The 19690-nt window shown below is 33.8% G+C and overlaps 1 protein-coding gene across 1 annotated transcript; it reads left to right on the top strand.

Annotated features, from left to right (window-relative positions):
- Positions 1 to 12103: 12103 nt before the first annotated feature.
- LOC128985224 (LHFPL tetraspan subfamily member 6 protein-like) lies at positions 12104 to 15418 on the top strand. Its single transcript, XM_054404612.1, has 4 exons — positions 12104 to 12202; positions 13732 to 13847; positions 14339 to 14514; positions 15363 to 15418. Exons 1-4 carry the CDS (start codon positions 12104 to 12106, stop codon positions 15416 to 15418), a joined length of 447 nt encoding a protein of 148 aa, XP_054260587.1.
- The last annotated feature ends 4272 nt before the right edge of the window (positions 15419 to 19690 follow it).

Raw genomic sequence — 19690 nt, forward strand, 5'->3', positions numbered from 1 at the left:
CTGTTTTGGATGACGCTCGTCCTTTATGACGCCACAAGACCTCCTGATGATGATCACGATTTAATTACTACAAGGAGGATCACTTCCATCTGAATGAGCAAAGCTAAGGCGACAAGAGCGCTGGTTGATTGGAACTTATAGAGGCTTAGAGGAAAATGAAAATGTATTGCACCAAAATAAACTTACTATAGACGTTTTGCATAAACATGCTCCTAATCCTATTATTTGTTGAGTTAATTGATTTACTTTTAAATTGTAAAAAAATACCATGGCTTAAAGAGCCATGAGATTTTTCTGTGGAAATAAGTAAAATATAAAACTCGAAAGCATAAAATGGTACTATGGGAATGGTCCATACTTGCCATGGTCTTAATACTATTAAACATCAACCTTTTGAAAAATTACATTATTAATTGATAGCTCAACGAAATGCCATCTGGATCTGGACACAATCTTGCCTAGAACAGAATTAATTTGAAGTTGCAACGACTCGGTTACCCAGATAATTTAATGTTATAGTTGATAGCAGGAATTCAATGTATTAAGTAAGTGTTTTATGTATCATTAGGTGTTTTTACGGGAGAATTCAATTAGATATTGAATTTCTTCTAAGATTGAAAGTTCCATTGAATTTGTATTACTTCTACTTTTTTTATGTCATCTGCAAAAGGAAAATATTGTTGTTTTGATGCATAGTTTGAAGTTTCTTTTCATCCTTTGCTACGCAATGTAATAGCAATAAAAGATCAAATCACATTTCCCCAGCATAAAAAAAAACACCCTATAGTAAATTCAATTACATCCTATATACTCGAGATTGTCAAAAGTGTGTGGGACTAAACCTACATGTAGGTTATACAGTAGGGTATTTTTCATGTGGAATATCGTTCATATAATTTAAATATTGCTGTAATGCGCGGGGTTTCAAAAGTATTAAAAATGTCATAAATTGTCACAGTGATAATTTCAAACAATATCATCTGGCGAGTACTACTAAATAATAAATCTGCGATCAATAATGAGCCTGCGTAAAATGCTTGTATCTTGGGAATCCAATATTATAGTAATCTCTTAGTAATTATGGACTAATATCAATTATTCGTGTGTTAAGCCTCAATTATGCAATTACAAACAGTTTTAGTGGCTGTTCGATTCACTGATTAGGCCGTTGTAATAGAATCAGTTCCGCTTCTGCAATAACTGCAACCGACTGATGGTTTGGCTTTTGGTAACTGATTTTACCATACACTATTAAATAATTTAAAACATTGTTTGTTTATAAAAGCAAAGTCTACATCATTATGGACCATCGTAAATAACAGGGATACAAATCTGCATAGCATAGAAAGTTGTTAACTGTACGCACTTCTCAAAAACACAATAAAACAAGTGTTCGTTGCATTTTGTAATGTACCTCAAACATATCAGCTGATTGAAAATCTCAAACTACACCCTCAAGTGATTAAACTATTTTAGTGGGGTTTTTTCAACAGAAAATGTATCGACAAACAGATTTGGACAGTTTGGTAATGAGGATACCAAATTGGTAAAGATAAGAAATATTGGATGATATATATTTTATAATAATGAAGATTATAGTAATTAGGTTTGATCCTAAACTAAATTGTGACTAAAATGTAGCTGAGTTGAAATTGTGATGTAATGCCTCTAATGACATACGCCAAAACTCAATAAAATAGTAGTTTACGCAACGATTGCGTTAAGTTAGTCTTTACGACAGGAGTAGAAAATTTAAGTTACTTAAGTTAAGTTTAAGTTACTTAAAAACTTCTACGAGTGTCGTAAAGACTATTAACGCGAGTTGCGTACACTACTTTACCTACGATAGTTTTTTAATTACTAAAAATCACTACTCATTACTTCTTAGAGAGGTTATGTTTTCGTTTATTGTCAGTTCCAATGAAAGGAAAGTGATGCAACGACTTATTGTATAATCAGCTGATTTCCTGTAATTACGTGTTTGTAAAACTTCGTTAAAAAAATACGTTACCTTTTTCAGGGAATGTGTTCTGCTAGCAGCATTCTTACCATAAATACTGCATCAGGTACAATTAGGAAAATTTTGCATTTTGTTTTTGACAACTGAATGATTATATTGAAACAGTTAATTTACAGTTAGATCTCATTATCGAATATTATAGAATATTATAAACTGTTTGTTCTCTCATTTCCATCTCGTCAACTTCACTTTCACTAACTGACATTATTAAATCAGTTTAATCTACCTTCCTTTAACTTCCACAAACTTAGGTTAAGAATACACGAGTATCAACAGGAACAAGTCAGATCAACAATTAAATTGGTCAACTGATCAGCTGATCAGCTGATTAGTTGACGTTCGAAGCATTACAATTTTAATTCTTTTCTCTTAATCCTTGAACCTCATTGGTCCATTACCTTTGTTGATATGAGAAAAACTATGCTGATATGAAATGAAACTATGCTGATATGAAAGTAAACAGTTGTTAAGTGAAACTTTTCAATTCTAAGAACTGAACTGAAATGGCTACTTTAAAAAACGGTCGTAGGTAAGGTAAAAGCATTAATCGATGTTCGTGAAATTCACCGGTAATGTTTATAACACGAGATTGTGGTTGAATTGCCATCACACTGACCTGTCCAATGACAGGTAAATGAACAGGTCCAATGACAGGCGCTTGTCAGGTAAATGAATATCGTTCATCATAACACGAGACTGACGCTTTCACACAACTTGATTAAGTTTAAATTCATCTTGTGGGAATCAAGTGTTGGCCTGTCTTAGTGTTAACTGTGTAAAGACAGGTAGTCAAAATACGTAAATGATTTAATTGACGATTGTGTTTTTGTTACATTGCTACTGGAGTTCGGATTTAAGTTCATACTTGCTGGCTATAGTCCGTGTCAATTATTAGTGGACTTACTAGCCTATATTTTTTTAGTAGTTAGGATATGAAAAATATTTCACTTTACTAGCTGTTTGGTAATTGAATTGATCACATTGAAATGCAGTGTACACTTTTTAACCTTGAGCTAACATTGAGGTTCTTGTCTTTGAAAAGCACATATTGGGAACGATTTAAGGCTCATGATTGAAATTTCCGTTTCAATTTTGAGGTAAAAATATGTTAAATGAAATTTTCTATTATGAACCATCAGTATCAAGTTGATTTGGAATATTTCAAAAAGTAGATCGATCCTTGTAAAAATCTGTTATAATCTGTTTTACAATGTCTAATTAATTTATTCGATTTCTCATATCGTTACAAATTGAATAATACCTGAAAAAAAAACATTACTCACAAATTCAAAACCTAATACTATACAAAAATGAAACTATGCGTAAAGTGTTCATTGAAAATAAATAGTGACCTTTGAATGACTTTGCCCTGAAACATCAACCCACATACGTTATTATTGAGGTTACAGTCGTCCGTTTTAGCGGTTCTTCAACCAATATTGTGGGATTACTCATTACCACACCGATTTTCAATTTATTGGTCATCTACAAGCTTTTGCCAACAATAACACAAGCTATTGACAGAGTCTTTATTAAGTACGAGTAATAGTTTTGTGCTGAAGTCTTAGTTTAAATTACTTTGACAACACTAATTGATAAATTCAAAAATATGCTACAATTTGAAGATTGTTATATGCTATCATATGCTTTGTATATTATTATGCATGATTTTGTATTTAGTAAAGGTGTTTCCATATTTTTGTTTCTTTGGTTATTAGTTGATTACATCTCTGAACCCAACTGCGTGAGTCTGCGGGTTACTGTATTTTACTCTGAGTAACAAACAACCCTACCCCACGCTACCTTTTGGTGGTGCATGTTTAAAACATCAAAAATATAATTTTCCTACAGTTACCTAACAATGTACATGTTCTCTTACTGATTTGAGAAAGCAAAGTGGCCAATTCGCTCATCAGTGAGACAATGTTAACATTGTCTCACTCTAATTACTTTGTCTCACTCCAGATTTGCAACGTGAAGGCACGAAATAGTGAGCGCGTAACATGCAGGCAACGTCGTATGCGCGCGAAGTACGTTGGCAGCACTGGCTGTAAATCAGCTGGTCAGCTGTTGAACTGTTGTATTTGTCTCTTCACATTAAATGTTATATTAAAAGTTCACTTCTGTGTAAAAATAGGTTATGTTTCTTCACCAATTTATTTGTTTTATGGTAACTGTAGGAAAAATATAATGTGTAACTCGAGATCAAAGTACAATTGCCTCACTCGAGAAACCATTCCTCACTCGCCTACGGCTCGTGAGTAAGGATTTCTCTCGAGTGAGTCAATTGCTCACTTTTCTCACTAGTTGCACAAATAACTATTTCTCTTTCTTTTACGCACTTACCGTTGTTTATGTCCTAAGGTTCATAAGTAAATAGCATTTTTCTTGTATAGGTGAAACTAAAATTAAAGTCGTGTAGAACTATCCAAAAATTATTTGAAAGCCTATATGCTCAATCCCAGGATTTGTTCTCATAGTCTGCTTGAGAAAGGTTCCGAGAAGGAAAAATATAGAAAGGTTTTGGTAAATTTTAAATCCAAAGGAGAGTATTTTACACCTAAAAACAAATTACAATTTTTTAAGAAACTTTCCGAACCCTTTTAGTAGAAAGGTAAAGGCAAATCGCAGTTGTATTGATGTTTTGTTGTTTGACGACCAACAATAAACACAAAATAGTACGTGAATCTATGGGATATTCAAAATTATCCTCATAATTAGCAAACCATTAAGGAACAAAATCAATAACCGTGTAGGAAACTTAGTCAAGTGACTCTTAAGACTTGCGAGAGCTGAGGGTATCCGCTTCTGAATTGTCCTCTTTGTTTAAACTTGGCCAATTAATATAGTTCCAATATGGAGTGTTAAAGGATCTAGGTCGATTAAAGCTTTGTAGTTTTGTACTGATTTAGTTGTCTAGTGTAACGGATATGATTAGACAATTTTCCTTACTTCAATTCTAACTAAATACAGGTTGTTATTCTAACGTCAGTTAAAATATAGTTTTTACATGTGCCACTGATTTTGTACCATGAGTGAAGTACAATTAATTTATTATGATAAATAGTTACTGGTTAATGGTACTCATAGTATTACCATCAACTTTCTGATGAATACTAGGGTAGACATCCCATAAATATGTATTAATTATGTATTAGCTTTAGTCAACTTTCCAGTAAAATTAAACATTGTTCAAAAAGAATCTTACAGAGTGGGTTGCTGTCAAAATTAAGTTTCTATGTTTACATATACCCTTACAGATATCCTATCAGAAAAATAATCAGTTTATGTTATTTTAGAGTCTGTGGTAATCTGTCGGTGGTTATTTTCATTGTCTACTTATATTCATAGACTGTATTAGTATCTGTTCCGCAATATTTTAGTCCAAATTAACCGTATTGGAAGGCTTAAAATAAATTGGAGAAAACACTGCTGTACTATATGGCTAACAGAAACAAAAGTTAGTTCCTTGCAAATCCAAAACTAGCTGAAGCTGCGTCCTTCTAAATAACAGTTTGAGTCAAACTATCTATAGTTGAGAGATGGTTGAGTTCAGCTACACTTTTCCTGTGTTACTGGAGATAGAGTAGAGAATAATTTGTAAACAAGGAGTTTCTCGCCGTCGAAGTATTTGCGTTCAACGACATCACCACCGTGGACAGACCGAAAGACTAATATTTTGTTTTCGTAATGAAAAACGTGACCTGTCGTTAGGACGTCAGCCTTAGATAAAGAGGAATGTTTTGAATTTTGTTCTTATGCAATTAACTTTAAACACGTTTAATTTGTAAATATACGGTTAAACAAGAATATTTAAACACATTTCCATCAAGTTTAACGCTTTTCACGGTAAGTAATAATCTCATGTAGGCTACTGAACTCCTTTAGGAGACCTTATGGATTTTTGAGTAATTTATCTATAATACAAGCTGATTTCATAGCAATAAATGTGCAAACTCCCAGATAACGGACTTACAATACAATATTTTACAATATACCTACCTATATACTCTCCCTTGTTATTTGTACAGTTTTTTTTTCATATTTATCAGGTCTAAGGTATTTAGTCCTATTTTAACAATGAAGCTTAGTAATGTTATTTTTTTTAGAGTTGCTTTAGAGTGTAACATTTATTGATGTCGGTGATCCCATCTTTTAAGCTGTTTTTATATGTGTATATACGTAATAGAACATCCCAAACAGGTCTTTGACCTAGGGATGAATTGTTTCATAGTTAAATAAGTGTGTGAGTTAGTTAATCGAAGTTATTCTTAAGTTACTTTGTGTATAAGATTGTAAATATATATGAAACAATAAAGATTTTCTGATTCTGATTCTGATTCTATATTTTTTTTACGGTAGAAGGTACAATAACGGTTCAGTAATAACGGTCACACGTTTTCAGTTGCTATAATAACTGTTAAAACATCTCATGAACAAATTAAACCTCTCCAATAAAAATGTTTGTAAACATTTAAAGTTTAGTACAGAAGATGCCGAGTTTATTTCGTAGTTCTTGATGACACATGTATAGCGAGTATGTCATGCAAATTAAAATCGACAAACCGGTTTTATCCCAATTAACCGACGACCTTTAGACAAAACTGTATGGTGTTGAGCCATACAGATTACAGGTTATACTGTACGAGTAGTGCTTTGGTAATTTCTTTTATCTAATAAGTAGCAATTTTGGGAAAGCTTGCAAACAAACAGATTTAATTGTTACTGTGGACAGGTTTTCAAATCAATTATATCTCACACTTCAACGTTTTTAGTCCACGCACTACGGATTTTAGACACTGCTATTATTCTCTTCAACCTTTTAAAAAATCTTAAATCTAGTTGGTGTGTGATCCATATGAGTGCGTATTTTGCATAAGCTTAAACTATATTATTTGATGGTGATTTTCAGTGAATGGTTTATGTGATGGTCAGAATACCAAACAATTAAACAAAATTGATCGTTCTATTAGGATGAAATGATTTCAAAATAAGTACGGAATCAGATTGTAGAGTTGAGATGCGAGGGTAATTAAGTTATTTTTAGGTGATGATTTAAAGTAATAAGCCGACAGTTTTGTCTCAAATATCAGCTGGTCTTTGTCCATGACCATTTAGCTCAATGATCAAAGACAGCTGGTTCCCGTTTCAAACTGTGAAAAAAACTTCTGCTATTTGAAAATTGAACTGGCGATCTTCTGATTAAAAGGGAGCATTCCGGCTGTATTTCAATAATAATTAGAGTACGACAACTTGAAATGCCCTCCAGGAGTTACGAAAAAACACCCATATTATGTGCATCAGCTGATCCATAAGAAATTAGCACTGCAAGGGAGTCTGTGTCACTGAATAAAACCCCTCTAATGTCAAACTAAGACACCAGGTGGGGGTGGGTGGTGATCAGCTGATCATTCCCGCCGTTCTGCTCCAGACTCCCGCCAGTTTGTCTCCCGTCACGTGCAGTAGTGGATGCACCGACTCGTCTAGTGGAACACCCTTGGATAACACGAGAGGGTGAATATGTTTTTCCTATGAATAAATCTTGAGATAATATTCTTAACTACGTTCTTATAATAACTTTTTTATCCTTATTTAACTGATAAATTAATTTACTGTAGTATAAGTTACTGTGTATCCATAATTGAGAATACGATGATGAGGTCTAAGAGGGTACAGGGTTATTACAGGATATTCCCTTTCACGATATCCACTAAAGGTGCTGACTATCGGCCTGGTTCCAAATTACTTGTAAAGAGTTTTGACTGTAAAACAAAATTAAACTCATGATGCTAAAATCCATATTATTGAGTCTTATTAAACTAAATTAATATTGTGAAAGTGAGAAAATTTTCATATAAAACACGAGTACGTATTTTAATCCTCTTAAACCGACGATTACAGAAACCACAATTAGGGTTTAAAATTAATGACCATGCTGAATGTTTCTAGAGAATCTTCAAATCACCATCGTTTTCGCTAGGTGATACGTTTACAAAGTTTTTGGGTTTTTTCAACCAGCTTAAATCAAAAACCATAACCAGCTTCTTTGATGTAAAGTAGAGAGTTTTATACAAAGTTAGTCTTCCAATCACTTCAAAGTAGCAAAGTTTAGATCAAGCCACTCCTTTAACTCATACCCAAGTGTAACATCATCATACTGTATACGTTTTGATAAAATATAAAGGACTAACTACAATCAAAATTTGTTAGTTTTCTTCTAACAGTTTGCTTAACTTAGCCTACGTATGAATTAATTTACAAATAAATTATACATTTTCATCAAATTCAAAAATGTATGCAAGTAATAACAATAGATGCAGTCAGTATTTTAATTTGTATTTGATGTCGGGGGCCTTAAGAGCTCATGATGTTCTGATGTTCTCGATATGACTGGATGTTTTTCTCTTGGTCTTGGTATTATTTAAGGCTGACATTTGTCTAACCAGCACCTGTTATGAACTTTCGTAATAATTAGTGTACAGGTTATGCTATTATTGATTTTTATAACATCAGGGCTATGACAGATATAGTATCTATTCCTGGCTTTGTACCGTTCCTTAAATACGAAGGTAAAAAAGTACACAGGTTAAATTAGACAAACACAATAAATCAGCACTACATTTAAATATATAGTACAGCTTCAGCATACAGATTTTACCACCACCATAACCATCCCTCTATTACCCCGTTAAAGACTAGTAAAGACTTAATCTTGTAAGTGTAGCCTAGGTGAATCCTTCACGAAGATATTAAATTGGTTTTGATAAATGACATGTCAGAAAGTTCTTCCTACTCCTCTGAAACTCCAACCTTAGATAACATATAATGTTTGTATATCTGTACAGAGAACTTGTCTATCTTTATATATCCGTACAGAGAAATTGTCTATCTTTATATATTCGTACAGATAAATTGTCTATCTTTATATATCCGTACAGAGAACTGATCTATCTTTACATATCCGCACAGGGAAATTGTCTATCTTTATATATCCGCACAGAGAACTTATCTATCTTTATATATCCATACAGAGAACTAATCTATCTGTATATATCCATACAGAGAACTAATCTATCTGTATATATCCGTACAGAGAACTTATCTATCTTTATATATATCCTTACAGAGAAATTGTCTATCTTTATATATCCGTACAGAGAAATTGTCTATCTTTATATATCCGCACAGATAAATTGTCTATCTTTATATATCCGTACAAAGAAATTGTCTATTTTTTATATCCGTACGGAGAAATTGTCTATCTTCATAAATTCGTACAGAGAACTTATCAATATTTATATATCCATACAGAGAACTGATATTGTTTAGCTTGATTTTAAAATAGGTATACCTGTAGTCGTACCTTAACTTTTTTTTAGTCTTATGCTATATTGTTTAGTCTTATTCTTATTTCCAGGTTAAAAAAAATAATCAATTCTCCTCTCCGTTTCACCCGGGACATTTAATTAATCCTCATCATTTTAATATATGAATTTGAAAAAATTACAATTTGAATGGTTCAGCAATCTTTAAATTGTAACACGTTGAGATGTCTCACCTTTAAAGAAGCACGAAATTATACAAGATTCATACTAACATCACATACAGTTTAAAAGATTTTACGATCAATTGTTAAATGTCACAATTATTGAAAAAGTTTATTCATCCTTGAATTTCCATTTTTAACTGCGCTTCCTTTCAACGGTAAACTGTAGGTGGTATGGAATTATATAACAAGATTCGTACTAACGTCACATACAGTTTCAAACGTTTGACGATCTTAAGAGTTGCTTTGCGTTAACATGAAGACGTTAATGGGAAAGTTTAGCGACGTGTAAATGATAATGACTGAGTTTACAATACATAAACACAGTCAGATAGACACGTCGAGTTCAGCCGAGCGTTAGTGAGATAATGATGTAATCCAAAAATTAATCTACATTTATTAAACTCGTTGTTTTGGGCTAGTAAAAAGAAATTTTGCAATGGAATATTCTAAAACATATGCTTAGCGTTTGTTAAGTTTTGGTTACATAGTGTCGTCAAACACTGAGCAATGAAATCGTGCTGAATATTTTAAATGAAATTATTTGGGAAATTTCTGTACCTAATAAGCATAGTTAGGACTAGTAAGTCCTCTACTACGTAACCCAAAATGCTGCTTGTAGACAGACATTGTGCAATTGAAAATGTGTTGTACCTAACTTGAAATATGTTAACAGCTTACTATTATCAATAAAATTCAACAGCATCCGTAACATTTTATAACAGTTATCATACTGTATAACATCAGTAGACATTTCGTTAAACAATTAGTTATTCGTCAATAGTAGCATCTTAAGATTTTTCTGTACTAATGTCTGAGAACCTGCAATAAAGATGTAAGGTTCTGAGATTAAACCCATATTAATAGATTTTTGTAAGATTTTAGGAATTATTCACATAATACAAGCACGTATTGTGTGTGTGATATGAATAAAAATTATGAATTATATTTTTGCACCGTTGTAATAAAACAACTGTTTATTAAAATATTACCATCCAATCATTTTCCAAGAACTCAAGTAATATTTTATAAACATTTAAGTGGATCTAATGAATTTTAAAAATGTGCTGAATCTCTTAGAAACACTTTGCATAAAAGGCTGAAAAACAAGCATTGTTGGAGTAGAAGAGGGCAACTTAGCCCAGGTTATGTTGATAATTAACTACAGACATGGCTGTAAGCTGCTTTGCAAGCCAAAACGATACTTTGGGCGGTTCTCTTTTGTAGCTAGTTCAAGTTTGATTTTGAAGTTATACGTTCGCATTATAATGATAAAATTCATTAGTGAGTGATTTACATTTTGACTATCTCTTTTTAAGGGACCATGCTAGATTAATCGCAATTTATAGTAAAAAAATATAAGCAATGTATATAGAGTCCTACAATTAATTTTTTATCTCAGTATATGGGATTTAAGCTTTACTGTGTCATTAATGAGTATTCCATAGAACAATATTATACAAATCAATATATTGTACAGATTTCTTAATTATTGGAGCAAAATTTTGAAACATACTATTTTCAACAAATAACCAACTAAAGAAGAAGGAACTCTAACCTTAACAATATTCATGATCATGACGATTATTTAAATCATTTTTATATTTAAACTCTTCAGTTATTTAGGATTTATGAAAGGAAAAATAAACGTACGAACGATATAGTAACCTAGCTAGGCTCAAAGTGCGCGAATTTTCCGTATGTAGAGAAAATAAAATCAGGCTACCTTTAAATATTCCCACCGAGTTCCTAGTCTCAATGCAATGCATTTAATTCTTTCAACGTATTCAACCGTTACATCTTTATGAATTTCACCAAACGATAATTTACAATCTGCATACGTATATACCTCAATATTTTACTTTGAAATGGCGAAAATACGAATGCCAAGTATGAATGGAGATGAGTGTAGTGGCGCGATCTTGTAGTCTTGTTAGTGACTAAGGCCAACATATTCCTTAGACACCGCTGTAAATTAATTAATAGCCCATACAGCCAATGGCTAAGGTACCTACAGTTTATAGTGGAATCCAAACCACATTTTTGCCTTGTAATTAACGAATTGGTCTAATTATCAGGATAGTACTGCGGATAGTCGTAGTACTCACTAGTGCGGGCGTTAATCCACACCAGGGAGTATCGCATCCACAGTGTATGCCTATAAATATCCACAGTAAATATTAAAAGAAAAAAATTTACAATTGAATCTTCAAGTTATCTCGTTTCATTGAAGTTAGAACAACGATTTTGCGATTAATCCTATGATGGGCATTCTCAAGAAAATCAACGTCACAGTAGTTCATCATAATAAACATTCCTGATGAATAAAATCCAAAGAAATAATTCATAAAAATCTTCCCATAAAGAGTGCTAGTAATCAAAAAGGATAAGGATTAATACTCATAATCTTAATAACAATGTAAATTTGAACATTATTGTATGACATTGGATCGGTTCCAATGTCATAAATTATTGTTCTTACATATACTCATGGTTTATGGTTTAAAGTTTACTTTCCCCCATGTTTCAGAAGGCGGATGGGGACGCTGACAGGTCCAGGCTATATCTGGGCTCTTCTGTCTGTGGCGGCGGCGCTTTTGGCATGTTCTGGTTTTTACCTACCATTTTGGATACAGGTAATAATTTTAGTACTAAAGGCCAATTTAGTTTAACAACTATTGTAACGTGTTTTATTGTCGTTGGTTAACAAATGTTCTATTATTACTAAAACCATAGATAAAAGGAGTATAGACACTACTTTTAATCTATGCTATCTGCTGTCTACTTCTTTTTATCTATGCTAAAACACACGTAACAAATAGTCATCGTTAGTCTAGCAAAATGATGCAAGCCCTGTCATAATTTATTAATTATCTAATTACTTGAGTCTAAACAATTTAAATTGAAATTTTGTAAGGTTTAAATTGAGTTTTAGTAAATAAGAATTAGTGTTAAAATTGATTCGGTGGAAATAATCTTTGTTCAATAGATAAAATACAAAACCAGAATAAAGTCACCAAGTTTTGGAAAGGACGACGGGTAACGGAACGTGATATTTCACTAGAATAATTAGATCCCTTCACTTTTTGACAGTGTCAGTTACAGTATTAACTATATTAAGACATTTTCTCTGAAATCATTTTTGTTCTATTTGAAACAAACGGACTCTTACTTATTCACAATATAATATCTCCACCAAATCTTAGGTTGTGTTTTCTAGAGTTATAATACCAGTCAATAGCAGACAATACATTCAATAAAAATCATCCTAAATAAAACCAAATTAAAAATTAAAAATAAAAACAAATAAATAAAGTGACCGAGAACAAAATGTCGGCAGAGACAGCGATTAGTTTGACATGATATTTAACTAAACTCATTAGCTTCATTCACTCCCTGGATCTAAATCAGTTATTGACTAGTTATCCAGATTCCTTTTTGTTCTATTGTATTTGAAACTAACTAGGAAGGTCCCAGAAATTGTTATTAACACTCCATACAAAAGTATGTTGTTTAGTTATCAACATGTAGGCCCTAATCACAAAATATTTATGTAAATCTAATTAGAAATATTAAAATTATACCCTTACTCATCCACAAATAAACAATCTTTATTATGTTTTTTGCTCAATTTTTTAGAGTTATGATCCTGACAGTAATAAAAAATAATAAATTGTGAAGATAAAATCTTCCAGAAAGTTAAATTTTAAAAATATTGTTACTGAGAACAAAATGTTGGGAAGTACGGTGATTAGCTGTAAGACATTTTACTAGACTTCTTATATTTCTTCACTTCTTGACATAGGAAGAAAAAAAACAAAGGAAGTTCTTCAAATTAATATCAACATTACATGGTAGACATACATACTCTTAGATAACGTGATGGACAAATATTTTTCCTACTCCAGGGCAATCAGTTATTATTGAACATCTAAACAAATTACAGGCTACCCTCACTAATCCCCAGATAATATATCCACTAAATGTTACATCTCATTCTCATTTTTGTTCTATCGTGATACAACCCAGGGATATTCTGGGAATTACTAAAGGAAAATATCAAAATTTCACCCTTATCCACAAATAAACATGCACTAAATCCTATGAGCAGTTATGATCTCTCGTCAGACTCACATATGTTGACGTTACATGATTGTATGTGCAGGGCCGTATTCTAGGGAGGGTGGATGCATACTTTAACAGCTTCCGTCGCTGCAACTACCCCCGTCTCGGGCCTCAGGGGATCGTTGAGATCGTGACGCAGTGCGCTAGATACTCCAGGTAATTCTAGATGTACGTGGCAAAATTATTGAACAGCCATTTCTCTATTTCAAATGATTTTGCATGAACAAAGTACACTCGGTTAAGACTGGATGGTTTGTTGTGCTACTAGTTTCACTTTCATAAGACAAGACTATTAAACATATTGTGGTTTACATAACTAGAGTTGATAACGAGTAATAATAAACACAAGGTATTTTTACAACATGTTAAAATTTACTTTCATACCACCTTATTGAGGAACGAGCTGACCGGTAGAGCGGAAGACTAAGGTCCCGAAGGTCCTGGATTCAAATCCCACTAGATGGGTTTTATCCATCTCATAATGGCGCTACCTATAGGTCTAGCCTGAAGTAATGTGAAAACGATGCCGGGCTGAGATGAAATTTCCATTCTTCTCAATATTATAATATTCCAGAATTGTACAACAATGACTAATGTACATTACAAAATGAGTACAACAGTGATTGCACAATGTGAATGGTCTCTAGGTGGAGAGATATTCCTAGTGGTTGGTGGCAAGCCTCTACAGTCCTCGTAGGGGTGGGCTCCGCCCTCGCCCTCATGTTAGGGGTCGTCGCCTTGTCAGCGTGTTTCGTGGAGTACATAGTACACGCCGCCACTGCTAGAATGGCTGGTGGACTTCAACTTATAGCAGGTATTGATGGTGAGCAACACGGGTATAGCGGAGAAAATGTTAACTATATCATGCTTGAAGGATTAGTGATTTATATTTTCAATAGAACCTGAGTAATACTGATTTTGAACTCAGGAAATTAGTGTTAGCGCCCGACTACTTACGTACAATGAACTAGAGTAGGTGAGCAGGTGTTTGATGTTAACAGGTTAAAATATTATTATTCATAATTTTTGTCATTACCAATTGAGATGGGGATTACCTAGGTGCGTATTTAGCTGAAATATGAGTGCAGGATGGGTGTAGAACGGATTGAGATGATCTTTGTAGCTTTTTTGCAGACTAAGAACATCTGTATTAGCCAGGACCATTTACTTAAAGCCCTATGATCAGGAACAGCTGGGTCCAGTTTCGAGCCGTCAAACAGCTGACCTTTATCAGGATCGCTCTTGCAACCTTTCGATTGTAAGGCTAGCTTGTTATTCAGTTGATTACTAATTTATCAGGTGGTGGTAAGCTAACACTCACTGGCCTAACTGATAAATCATGTGTACCTACGTATTTAGTGATTAAAATTAATAAGGTCGAGCCATGGGTATTAGAACGGCAACTGTATGAATCATAAACATAGCGAATTGTCGTCACTCACCCGAAAGTAAATCTGTTTGTATTATTTAAAACAATAGTGGATCCGTAGAGAATTGCCCAAACGGTTATCATTGATACAATATAATACCACATAGCTCAATTCACTTCATGTACTTGTACGGCTTAAAAGCTTCCATTCTGAGGAATTGTGTTAGTTAAATTAAACCAATTCTCTAGAGTGACTTTGGGGATTTTCATACAATCTAAGTTAATTTTCAAAATTGTCCCAGCTCGCTTGGTGAGTGTTAAGCAGCTCAACCCATTCAAAGTGTTTGTATCAGAGTGAAAGTGTAAAATATTCTTGTAGGGTAATGCTACAGTTATTGGCACCTTAACGGTAGGCTTCGGAAAAATCTACCACAGCTCCTTTGCAATAGTTTTTTTAATATCTACGTTTTTTTAATCATGTAGCAGAATGTACTGAGAATACTGGGATGTATAAAGAAAATATATATATCATTACTTAAGTTTATTAAAAAATTTAAATGTTAAAAAATACAAAAACCATAGTTATTGGCACCATCAACCATAGCTATTGTCACATCTTGGCACAGTTATTGGCACCTATAAAAAAAGTCTACAAATATTACATTTTAAGCGTACTAAGGTGGTCTCTGTTGTCTTACGTGATGTAACTTATGCCTAATCATATTATAGTATATAGAAGAAACAATGAAAATTTTACAGTAAGTAAAATTAAAATCCTTAAAATTGCTCATGGTAGGCCTAGTTTCAGTTCTTTGGCAACACCTTTACCGAACTTAATACCGTCTTTATACATATTAATTGGTATTGGTTCGTCGTAATCAATGCCATCAAAATATTTCCTGTGAAATATTTCATTACAACGTTCACATTTCATCTTTTGTAGGCCTATTTTTTATTCTCTTTGTTACGTATTTGATCCTGATTGGGGCTTTTCGACGGAATTTTAATGGTTTTCCACCCGGCATGGATCATAAACATAAAGAAATGACGTTTTTGGCCCGAAAATAAACATTATTTAACATTGCATAAATGGAACTCCCAAAACATATGTTAATGCTATTAGTATAGGATTCGGGCCAACAACGTCATTTGTTTTTGTTTATGATCCGTACCGGTATTTTTCTAGGATTCGTGGTTTTAAACATAATATGATGGATCGGTTTTTGGTTTACCCTTTTTTAATATGGTAAAAATTAGTTATGTGAAGCTTTGTATCTTTATATATATAAATTAAGTATATTGGCCTAAATAAATTATTTTTTTAGCATATACTCGTGTAACCATGTTACGATAACTTAGAGACTTCCATGACAGTAAATGCTGTTACTGGCAGTGTCACCTGTTACCAGTGACTGCAGTCATTGGCATGCCAATAACCACAATAATTACCAGTGCCAATCGGCATTAGTGTATTTACCACAGTTATTGGCATGCCAGTTACCACAGTTATTGGCAGTGCCAAGGTTGTGCCAATAACTAAATCACTACATATTTTAGACACAGTTGTTGGCACCCTCATATATTAGGTAATTTTAAGTATATGGGTAAATGGGTGGCGGGAATAGACAAATCAGTCCTTCCTAATACTAATGAAATAATGAAAACGTAATTTTTAACGTTCAGTTTTAATAGGAAACAATAAACAGGTATGTAAGTCTTTGCCAGATTCTTAAAGAAATGTGAAGAATCAATAAAAATCGGCTAAGCATTTGAAAAAAAAAATCTGTTTAGGTTAGCATGGCCTCTGGAATAACCAAACACACACTGAAGTACAGTGAACTCATGTATATTTTTATCATGAAACATAAGTTGATGTTCACTACGTCTCGGTAATTTGGAAACGTATAGGAATATGAACATACTTTAATACTTTCAATGAAATGGTGACCATAATAAATTTATGCTGAGTTTCAAGTACTAATTCTCATAACCTATTCAAATTCCTCGATAGCTATCCTTATGAAGACAGGTGAGGTTAATGCAGTAGTTCTGTTCCATTTAGTGCAAAATAACCGTACATATTTGATAGTATAGATTAAAACCATGAGCTGGGTAACTTGAGGGCGTTACAGGAATACAGACTAAATAAGGCCCTAATTAGGCATGGAATACTATCTCTGCAGAGGTCGCCTGGCTACGAAATCGACAGCTTTTTGCTATAGGCTACGTAGTATATATATTAATGGCCTTACTGTATCCGTGAATGTTTGATGTTAACAGGTATACTCTTAAGTGGTGGTCTGCTCGTCTATCCTCTAGGCTGGGACAACAGAGAAGTAAGGGACTGTTGTGGACCCTTCTCACAAATGTACAGCCTTGGTAAGCAACGTTCCGTGCTTTCATCGCCGTCACATCTATGTCAAAGCTCGGTAGAAGAGGTTTTACTATGTATAACAATTATTATAATTATCGTAATATTCAAAATCTGGCTCCTCCTAATTCAACCTCTGATTTACATTACAAATCCTCAAAATCCCACAGCAATGAAAATCCTTTTATTAACAGATTCACTTTGCAATGAACCTTTTACTATCAGATTAACTGCAACTATTTCACTGTTTATAGTACGAATTAACTTACTTTCACGTGTGCTGGACTATGTATAATACTCTCGAGCCCCCCCCCCTGGTTTATTTACTTGAGGAAATGACTTTGTTTATAGACCGCTTCAGTGGAACATGCAACTATACAACCTAACCCTTTGTAGAGCATACATGATTATAAAGAAAGAAAAGCAAAGAAACTAACGACTTAACTAATCTAAAAATAAACATTCTTAAGCATCGTAAAGCATAAAATAAATAGCCGTCAGCAATAAAGTTAAAATGTAAACATGTTTTCTCAGGGAACTGCAAACTGTCCTGGTCTCTGTATCTCCTAGTGCTCGCCGTTCTTCTCTTGTTCGCCTGCTTCGCCATGAGTCCATTTATCTCCAAGGTCAACTACTGCTGTTATCCAAGGTCGTGACACTGACTGTTAGTGGACCCTCCTTCCAAGAGGTACCTGGAGACTTCCACACAGCTTTAGTGGACGTCTATGACATCAATGGCAGCATTAAACTCAGCCATATACTCAAGATCATTATTGCTTTTACCCTAAGAGGCGCTACTGGCCGTTGGTCGATCTTCCTTCCAAGAGGTATCTGGAGACTTCCACACAGCTTTAGTGGACGTCTATGACAGCAATGGCATCATTGAACTCAGCCATCTACTCAAGATCATTATTGCTTTTACCCTAAGAGGTGCTACTGACCGTTGGTCGATCTTCCTTCCAAGAGGTACCTGGAGACTTCCACACAGCTTTAGTGGACGTCTATGACAGCAATGGCATCATTGAACTCAGCCATCTACTCAAGATCATTATTGCTTTTACCCTAAGAGGTGCTACTGACCGTTGGTCGATCTTCCTTCCAAGAGGTACCTGGAAGCTTCCAAACTAATTTAGTGAACGTTTATGACATCATCACACTCAGTCATACATTCCAAATCAGAAACTGTTCTTACCCTAAGGAGTGCTACTGACATTAGTGGACATCCTTCAAAGGAGCAAATAAAATACAGTGCACAGCTACTTAACTGGTGGGCGTATAACATGAATGATAAGGCCACACTCAGTTAATTGCTTTAAGATTTTTACTTTAAACTTTTCAAGATCAAGCAACTAATTGTTGGTGAATATCCTTGCACTCTGGTAAGGATTCTTTCATCTAGAAAGTGTTTATATGACTTTATTACATATTTAATTTGGTGCTAATAATCTATGATTTACTCGTAAAAGGACGTCCATAATATCAACATCATACTCCAAGAGTAATTCTTCACGCTATCCAAGCTCCTGTTACCAACCATTGGGCCTTCCTTCTAAGAGGTCTTTGAGGGCTTCCACACAGCTCCAGTAAATTTTCTTGATATTTTTGGCATCACACTTTAGCAGCAATTAATTACTGTATTGCTGCCTCTAATGTCATTCTAACCACCAACGAATCATGATGGATCTTCCCTCCAGCTTGGAAACCTCTCGAATGGTTTTGCAAACCAAAGAGCTCTCTGTCACTGAGCAGCTGAATTGTTTCGGAGTTGTTTTCATACAATGTTTAATATATGAGTAGACCTCTTAAAATTACACTACACAAGATCAACTAAACCGTATTCATCGAAATGTTTTGTTTTCAATGCCAATTTCAATGGAAACATATATCAAAGATCAATAACTGCTACTATTCAAGAGTGTGCCTCTATTTTGGGCCCTCCTTCCAAGAGGTAGACGAAGACCTAAACTCAGGCTTATTGGACGTTAGAGTATGAAACGCATCACCCTACAAGTTGACCTAGACCTGACCACATACAAGGTCGAGCCATTCGACTAACATTATGATGCAGGTTTTCAGGGAACCTTTTCACCATGAAAATGTGTAGATATCCTATAAATATTAGACTAGTTAGGTAAATCATAGATCACATTATTGTAAACTTTCTACCAAACTTAAAAGGCATCATAGTTTTTATACAAAATACAAGTTTTTGTATATTTTAGTTTACCGAATGAAATGCTTATTAACCTTATGTCAAAG

Source organism: Macrosteles quadrilineatus, unplaced genomic scaffold (genome assembly GCF_028750875.1).
Source record: "Macrosteles quadrilineatus isolate MER2022 unplaced genomic scaffold, UCM_ALF_1.0 Scaffold_2__2_contigs__length_208266976, whole genome shotgun sequence".
Lineage (NCBI taxonomy): Eukaryota > Metazoa > Arthropoda > Insecta > Hemiptera > Cicadellidae > Macrosteles > Macrosteles quadrilineatus.

Bases quoted from the DNA above. Each gene is read 5' to 3' on its own strand.
- LOC128985224 (XM_054404612.1), top strand. From the start codon at position 12,104: ATGGGGACGCTGACAGGTCCAGGCTATATCTGGGCTCTTCTGTCTGTG. The intron at 12,203-13,731 runs GTAATAATTTTA...TTGTATGTGCAG, and splicing joins ACCTACCATTTTGGATACAG to GGCCGTATTCTAGGGAGGGT. The intron at 13,848-14,338 runs GTAATTCTAGAT...AATGGTCTCTAG, and splicing joins CAGTGCGCTAGATACTCCAG to GTGGAGAGATATTCCTAGTG.